This window comes from Zalophus californianus, chromosome 3 (assembly GCF_009762305.2).
Source record: "Zalophus californianus isolate mZalCal1 chromosome 3, mZalCal1.pri.v2, whole genome shotgun sequence".
Lineage (NCBI taxonomy): Eukaryota > Metazoa > Chordata > Mammalia > Carnivora > Otariidae > Zalophus > Zalophus californianus.
In genome coordinates, this window is record NC_045597.1 from 30,641,214 (window position 1) to 30,650,074 (window position 8,861).

The 8,861-nt window shown below is 41.1% G+C and overlaps 1 protein-coding gene across 5 annotated transcripts in view; it reads left to right on the plus strand.

Annotated features, from left to right (window-relative positions):
• Positions 1-6,788, plus strand: part of LOC113919340 (glutamine amidotransferase-like class 1 domain-containing protein 3A, mitochondrial) — a 57,184-nt gene extending 50,396 nt beyond the window's left edge. For all 5 annotated transcript variants that reach the window (XR_003518956.2, XR_003518958.2, XR_003518957.2 and 2 more), the window contains one exon: positions 4,085-6,788. Coding sequence is in view for 1 of the 5 variants with exons in the window: in XM_027588228.2 (XP_027444029.1) it covers positions 4,085-4,288 (204 nt within the window). In the remaining 4 variants the exon portion in view is untranslated. The remainder of the gene's footprint in view (positions 1-4,084) is intronic.
• The last annotated feature ends 2,073 nt before the right edge of the window (positions 6,789-8,861 follow it).

Below are 8,861 nucleotides of genomic sequence, written 5' to 3' on the forward strand. Positions count from 1 at the left end.
TGGAAATATTTGATAATAATGAGAGTATTGCCTTCACATTTAGTCAAAGATTTAACAAGAAGAAAATTCTGCCTTTTTTTTTTCTTTCAACCTGGTAATCACTGGGTATGTGGACATATAAGGCATCACTGGTCTACTGTTTGCCGTGTATCCTGGCATATGGGGAATGTGTAAGACATATTAGCTATTGATTATGATTGTAAGTTCTCTAAAATTAGAGGTATTAAATCAGGGTTGATCCCTGAAAATGGGAGAGGAGATTAGAAAAAAAACAAACCTGTTTACTTTTGCATAAGAAGTTGGTGAGGCAATTCTCTGAAATTATAGAATCTTAGAAATAGAAAGGAAGGAGCGGCTGGATGGCTCAGTCGGTTAAGCATCTGCCTTCGGCTCAGGTCACAGTCCCGGGGTCCTGGGATCGAGCCCTGCATCGGGCTCCCTGCTTGGCGGGAAGCCTCCTTCTCCCTCTGCCTGCCACTCTGCCTACTTGTGCTCTCTCTTTCTCTGTGTCAAATAAATAAATCTAAAAAAAAAAAAAGAAAGAAATATAAAGGAAGTATATCATCTAGTGCAGCTTCTTAACCCAAATTATGAATCCCTTTTATGTCACTTGTCTTCAGTGGGCCTACAGCTTAGATCTATCGCAGGAATGGGAACACAGTTCTTGTTGAAGTGGCATTTCCCATCAATGGGTGGTTTCAGTTCAAAAGGTTTTCATGAGCTAAACCTGAACTTTTCCGTTTTAACTTCTACCTGCAGAACCTAGTTTTGCTGTTTGGTATTGGGAAGACTACAGCTGCCACGCTGCCTCAAACAGTACTACCTTCTAGGCGATTCTACTATATTCTAGGCTAAACTAAAAAAAGTCTTGCCATTCTATTGTTTTTGGATTCCTCAAAATCTTGCTTATACTCTTTGAAATAACCTTTGCCAATGGCAATAACTCTTTTTCTTTATTTATTGTTATTATTTGTGATAACACAACATAAAACCTACACTCTTAGCAAAATTTTGAGTACTAGGCACTAAACAGTACCATAGACCTCTAAGGACTTATTCATCTTGTATAACTGAACTTTGTGCCCTTTGACTAACACCTCTCTGTTTCTCCCTACTCCCAGCCCCTAGGAACCACTATTCTGCTCTGTTTCTATGAGTTTGACTATGTAAGTGATACCATGTAGTATTTGTCCTTTTGTGTCTAGCTTATTTCGCTTAGCATAATGTCCTCCAGGCTCATCCATGTCCCAATGGCATGATTTCCTTCTTTTTCTAAAGCTGAGTAATATTTCATTTTATATATATATACATTTTCTTTATTCATCCATCAATGGATATTTAGATAATACAAGAAAAAACAGACAGGTGGGACTATATCAAACTAAAAAGCTTCTGCACAGAAAAGGGAAAATCAACAAAATGAAAAGGCAACCTATGGAATGGGTGAAAATACTTGCAAATCATATATCTGATATGGGCTTAATATCCAAAACACGTAAGAAACTTCTATACCCTAATAGCAAAAAAACAAGTAACTCGACTACAAAGCGGGCAAAAGAATTGAATATTTTTCCAAAGAAGACATCCAGATGGCCAATGAAAAGGTATATGAAAGGTGCTCAACATCACCAGTCATCAGGGAAATGCAAATCAAGACAATAAAAACTCAAGATGGTGATGTCTACAGTAAGACATAAATACCGGTTTTACTATCAGTTATTGTGTTTCTATGATTGCATGTTCAGCTTTTTTTTATAAAATGAGGGATTTGATTTGAATAATTTCTAGAGTCCTTTCCAAATTTTAAAAGCTATTGTATTTGGTGTGTCTGTGTGTGTGTGTTACAGATATTCCGTCTTACTGGCTTCTTTTTTTTTTTTTAAGATTTTATTTATTTCTTATTGGCTTCTTGAACTTGCAACTGATGCTGAGTCCCAGATAAATTTTCACATGAACTTCTGCTAAGCTGCATCTTATACAACTGTATGATATACATTTATCCCTATTACTTTATCTCTTGTTTCTTTTTGTTACTGAAGCCTATGTGGATGATTTTGAATGTTAATTCCATATTTGTTGGATTAGTAAGCCCAGCAAGATATGTGTCATCTAAAAATTTTGTTAACATGATTCTCACATATTCATTTAATTTGCTGATAAAAGTTGAGTAGAAAACAGAACCTTGTTCCTACTCCTTTCTCTTTAGTTTGACATTGTTCCATTCATCATCAATCTTGAATAGACCTGTGTTACCAACAATGGGCCCATGTAATTGATATTAAAATCCAGCCTCTCTCCCTAAATTGTCCAAAAAGATATTATGATTGAGCCGTCAAATATCTTATAAAAATATAGTATACTGTGATACAGTCTTACTACATTGCATGAGATGAGCAATGCAGCCCAAGAAGGAAAAGTGTTTTGTTAGAGATGACTTAGTGAAAGTGAGCTGTTATTGTTTCCAGAGGTCAGTTCTCTCTCTAAAAAGTCCATGAACAATCTATTTAAGAATCCATTCTGGAATTTTTTAGAGGAGGAGGTCAAGTTTCTAGTCTTTACTTTCTGGGAACTATCTTTTTTCTTTCCTTGGAAAGCTGAACAACATTGTCTCTCATTCATAGGTAGAAAAGGTCAATCCTTCAACACTCTGTTCATATACAGCCTAGAGACTGAAGACATAGAAAGGTACACAGGTGGGTGTGAAAAGTGATTTTTGGAGGGGACTGGGCATTGTCATATTAGTTATGAAATGCTTTCTTCCCCTGTGATCTCGTTATGCCTCCTTAACAGAATCATAAATAAATGATACATAATAGAGGAATTAATAATAAAGAATGTCTTCATTAAGAAATGAGCATTTAGATACAGTGCAATGTATCCACACACATACTTTACCTGGGTTTATGGCCTGTAAATGCAGTAGAGGGTTTCCTCCTGTCCCTAAGCTACACAGCCGAGGGTGAGACCACTGGGGCTCGTCTCTTCACAAACAGCTTGGACTCCTCAAGTCTGTCTGAAGAGCACCTGATCATAAGAACAAGTGACTAAGGGGGCTAAAAATGCTCTTTCACTAACATGCATGTAGTTTCAGTTCTTTATAGCTTATGAAGCTGTGGCTTCTTGCTGATCGACAGCCATCTTTCCTCAAAAGAAGCTCAGGTTCACGTACTATGACACTATTTGGAAGGTGTGGTGGTTAATTTTTTGTGTCAATTTGGCTAGCCTATGGTGTCCAATTGTTTAGTCAAACGCCGGTCCAGTGTTGCTGTGAAGGTATTTTGAAGATGTGCTTAACATGTACAATTATTCAGGGACGCCTGGGTGACTCAGTCATTAAGCGTCTGCCTTCGGCTCAGGTCATGATCCCGGGGTCCTGGGATCGAGTCCCGCATCGGGCTCCCTGCTCTGTGGGGAGCCTGCTTCTCCCTCTGCCTGCCGCTCCCCCTGCTTGTGTTCTGTCTCTGGCAAACGAAGAAATAAAATCTTAAAAAAAAAAAGTACAATTATTCGGTTTTAAGTAAAGGAGATTATCTTCCATAACGTAGATGGGCCTCATCCAATAAATGGAAGGTCAAGAGAACCAAACACTGAGGTTTCCCAAAGAAGAAGGAATTCCGTCTCAAGGCTTGGGACTCCAGGCTGCTGGTTCTACAAAAATTTTGGGCTTACCAGCCCCCACAATCATGTGAGCTAATTCTTTAAAATTAATCGTTTTCTTTATCTTTCGAATGATAGATATTTAGACATAGATCTAGATATCCATCCTATTGATTCTTTTCTCTTGGAGAACCTGACACAGGAAGGTATCTTCCTTCCCTATAATGTTCCTGTGTGATACATGAAACTCCCAACGGCCCCCCCTGGTGGCCAGTCATTCTGATATTGTGCAGATTCTCATGAGCCATTTTGACCTCTGGAGCTACTGTGGCTTCCAACAAAATCAGGCACATAGTAGGTGCTTTATAAATATTTAAAGGGATGTTGAACGCAATGTAAAGAATGCAATGTAACTTCTGTTATATTGTTAATATCTCTTCCAGTAATGTCTGCTACAATCAATGTAAAACTTCTGTTTCCTTTGCAGGGTACACACGTGTTTTGCCTCTTGTTGGTCCACTGTACCATGGGCGCTGCAGGGAAACACCACAGTTGCCACTTGAGTTGGTACTCTTGCTGCCCTGTCCTCTTCAGGCCTGGTTCTTCATCACTTCCAGGCTTAGGCTCCTGGGTTGGGCACAGAGAGGAAGTCACCATCTTTGGATTTTCAGGACATCCGGAGTTTCCTTAGACTCCCTTTATGCCGCCTTACCTCTGCCCACTGCTACCTAGACTCTTCCTCCCAGGTGTTGCCAGTGGCTGAACTAGTTCGGAATAAAACTAAGCTATTTTATTAATTGTTCACCTGAGTTGCAAAGTCTAGGATGACAAGCCCTGAAACTGAAACTTCCAAACTGTCTAGATTTTGGCTAAATCCTTGAACCAGAGAGCAAATTTATCTTGGAAATGACTGACTTCTGGGAAGAAGAGGGAACAGCAGATGAAATGCCATTTACCTTGCCCATTTTAGACACTACTGATACTACTAGAGAGGTCATCCAAGAGACAGAGTAATAAAACTCTCAAGGTAAGCACATTTAGCAAGGAACTGTTGGGATTACAGAAGCGGGGTAGAGACAGGAACAGGAAGGTGGCAGTAGAAACTGATGTTTATGATGTGCCCATTATGTGCCAGACACTGTAAAATGCAGTGCTTTCTATCGTATTTAATCTCACAAGAGTCCGGCATTTTTGCTCTATTTTAAGATAAAGAGCTGAAGTTCATGATATTTAAATAATTTTGCCCCAAATCTTACATTTTAAATAACAAAGCCAGGAGAAGCGTACAGGTTCATCCAACTCCAAAGTGTATGATTTTCTCATATACTTGAGGAAAAGAAACTTATTTTCTAAACATAAATCATAATGGGCAATATCAGTTTAAAGTTTAGCAGAGTTTGAGGCCATTTCCTTACTGTGAAATATCATGCATATTTCCGCAGTAACTGGAAAGCAAATTAGGGAAACGTCCCTCCCCTCACTTAATTATATCAAACAAATGATCTTACAATTACATAAGAAGTCGCCCATTACAGTCTAGCCAGTGGCTTGGCTTCTTGTCCAAACCTCACAGTGAAAAATGCAGACTTTCTGGAACCACATATTAAAATCTCTGCGGTTGAATCAGCCCTTCTTCCTTCTGCAAAACCTAACCTCAATACTATTCAGCATATAGAGAACTCCGGGGATGAGATCCTTAAAGCCCCGTGTCAAAAGGTGAACACCTGATAATCATCATCTTGGTTTCATGCTCGTGAAAACTGGTTTTGTCCTAATTTATTCTCAGACACGTGGGTCTGTCCTGCAGTGAGGTGCCTAGTTTTATAGGCTTGTAAAGAGATTGACCCCACATTTGGCATACGTATACAGTAACGCAATGATGTTCTTGTCTAAACTGGCTCTGAAGAAAATTCCTAACAGATATGCCAAAAATGGTGAGCGATTCTGACATTTCCCAAATAAGCATATAGTCTCCAAGATGATTATTTTGAATGACAATCCTCATGTGGGGCGTGAAATTGAGTAGATTTGACAGGGCTGCTGAAAAGCTGGAAGAGCACTGAATGTCGAGTCACAAAGCCTCTGTTGGCATCCCTGCCCTGCATCCAGCTCCCTGAGAGGCACCGTTTGCATTCTGTTGCTGCGTGAGGGGCAGGGGAAGTCATCTAACCTTTCTGAGCTTCCTTCCGCATTTGGGACACTGTTGAATGACACTTGCCGACACTGTGGTAATAATCAAGTGAAGCTGACAGTACGAAAGCCCTCAAAACAGTGGGGCACTGGAATAGAATGTGGTAACTCACTCATCGTTAACCTCCTGGTGAAGTCCCACAGTCTGAAACCAAGGCCTTCAAGTTCTTAGGAAACACCAGTGGTGTTAATAATTAGCCTTGGTGAGAAATCCCAGAGTCACCCGTGTGTGTGAGGTCCAGTTACTTCTGTGCTCGGTTTGATATGTAAAGCCACCGGTAGAATCCATTTGTTCAATTTCACAAGCCCCAGAAGACCAGTGGATACTGCTTGCTCTGGAATGCGAGAGCCTGGATCTCAGCACTTTTCACCAACTCACTTTATCCTTGTCTAGAGTAATGAGATCAGAGTAAACATACTAAGAAGCTGATGCCTAGCAAACCTTTATGGTATTTTCAAAGGCCACGAATGAAATCTTATTTATCACGTGTGGGACCGGGTTGGGCGAAGAGTAGGGCAATAGTGGGTCTATTCTGTCTGCGGGGTCAAACATGTCCTTGGAGATGCCTCCTGGAGGCAAGACTGTGCTATCCACAGAAGGCAGAAGTGAGAGCCAAGGATTTCACTCTTTCCTAATCCTAGTTCTTTCACAGCAACTATTTGGAGTTTTCAGTCACCAGTCCAGGAGCTCACAAGCACAGGGACACTAGAGCACCATTTCTGCCCGTGGCAGGGATAAACAGCTGCATTATGTTGGTCAAGTTACCTAACCTCCCTTTGCCTTGGGTACCTCATCAGTAAAGTGGGGAAAATAATAGAACCGATTTCCTTCATATATGTAGAGCTTTTGTAGAAGTGAGAAGCTAGAAAAGACAGCATTTAAAAGCATCAATTCTGGGGCGCCTGGGTGGCTCAGTTGGTTAAGCATGTGCCTTCGGCTCAGGTCATGGTGCTGGAGTCCCGGAATCAAGTCCTGCTTTGGGGCTCCCTGCTCAGCAGGGAGTCTGCTTCTCCCTCTGACCCTCCCCCTTTCATGCTCTCTCTCTCTCTTTCTCTCTCTCTCAAATGGAAAAATAAAATCTTAAAAAAAAAGCATCAATTCTGAAATAGATTGCCTGGGTTCAAATCCCAGCTCCACCCCTCATTTGCTCATATGATCTTCTAAAAATTGGGTAGTTATAGTACTAGCCTCAAAGATGAAATGTGCTAATGCCATGGATGGATCTAACAGGGTCAGCACATAGTGCTATATGGAGCCTGCTGTTATATTACTAATTGTTTCTGGGAAAAGTCTCAGACACTATAAGGATATGGAAATTAAAAATTAAAAAATTTCCAACATTATTAATTTTTTTCCTGTGTTTGGTTCTATTAACTATAAAAGTCACATCATAGTGATGTTGGGATTTCCTTCATTTTCTAGGCCATGTCCTAGACTTTGGCTATGTCCCTCATTTAACATTTTCTCTCTCTTTTTTAAGGATTAGATATTGGTGTATATTTTGCTGGATCTTTATTGAGACTCTTTTATTCCCTGCTTTACTTCAAGTTCAGCATCCAATTCTTTTCTTTTTCTGAAAGCAACAAGTCAATGAATTTTAAAGGCTGCGTTCAGAAGGGATTCACACACATTGGAAGGATGATAAATGAACGAAACATTTATTTGGGGTAATTTCTGATTCTGTCTCTTCTCCCCTTTCCTCAGAGCATTCATTTCAGTGTTTTTGCCATTCGTTTACTCCTTCGGTATTTATTGCGGAGGCTTGTCAGGCCCTCTGACAGGCGGGGGAAAATCGGGGTTCTGACATTCGAGTGGTGTCTTACAGCTTACTGCTCGTTCATGTTGAGTTTATTCAGTCCTCCGAGGTGCTCACTTCATTTCACCCAGCTCTTCCTCCCCTTTTAACTTTATATTTCTCATAACCATCCTCATTTCTTTGCTCAGATCTTTAGTGTGCAGAATATTTGCCAAGTGCATGGGGGGCGCAGTGGGGTGGGAAGTTGACTGGAAGAGAAGGTGGTAGGTGCGGGGAGATACAAATCGGATAAGAACGTGGGTCAGAGAGGTTTCCCATACCCTAACGCTTTAGGACAAAAGGACAAAGCACCGTCTCTTATTTAGGAAAGTGCAACGAGTCACTTGCAAAGGAACAATGACCATCCATCTACCCGTCACCAGAAACTGGATTGAGACTAGACACAGAGCTGGCGATTTCCCAACTCCTCCCTTACCTTAAGTATATTAACATACGCAAGCCAGAGTTATGGCCCTCCCTTCGCTTATAAACACGCAGGCCCTTAAGTCCCAGCATTAAAGCTCCCCAGTTACACTTCTTGAATTTCATGATACTAACCAACAGACAAGAAATAGAACATACCAAATTGGCCAGAAAAGTATTTCTCCAGTCTCAGATCACCTGTGTCCTTCATCACTATGCCCCTCATGCACAACCTAGACTTCTGTGAAGAAATACCAATGGCTTCCTGCAGTAGGACTAGCTTGTGGTGGATGAACGGGTTATGTCAGTTGGTAGAGACTGAAGGTAGTATGCTGCCGGTGTGTAGGCATGCAGTATCTCTCACATTTGAGCTTATACTGATCTCTTCAAGGGTACTTTGAAGATTCACAAGATACAAGCCGATGATAATACAAGAAGATGATAACCACAGATAAACTTATACTGTTGAAATGTACCAAGCTCAGGGGCGCCTGGGTGGCTCAGTTGGTTAAGCAACTGCCTTCGGCTCGGGTCATGATCCCAGGGTCCTGGGATCGAGCCCGGCATCGGGCTCCCTGCTCGGCGGGAAGCCTGCTTCTCCCCCTCCCACTCCCCCTGCTTGTGTTCCCTCTCTCTCTGTCTCTCTCTTTCTCTGTCAATTAAATAAATAAAATCTTTAAAAAAAAGAAATGTACCAAGCTCATTCCTTACCTAGATGCCTTTAACTTGCTTTGCCCTCTGCCTGGAATGCTCTTCCTCCAGGACTGCCCATGGTTCTCTTTCTTGTCATTCAGCTCAAATGTCACTTTCATGGAGAGGTCCTCCCGGCCAGTCTATACATAGTATCTCCACTCT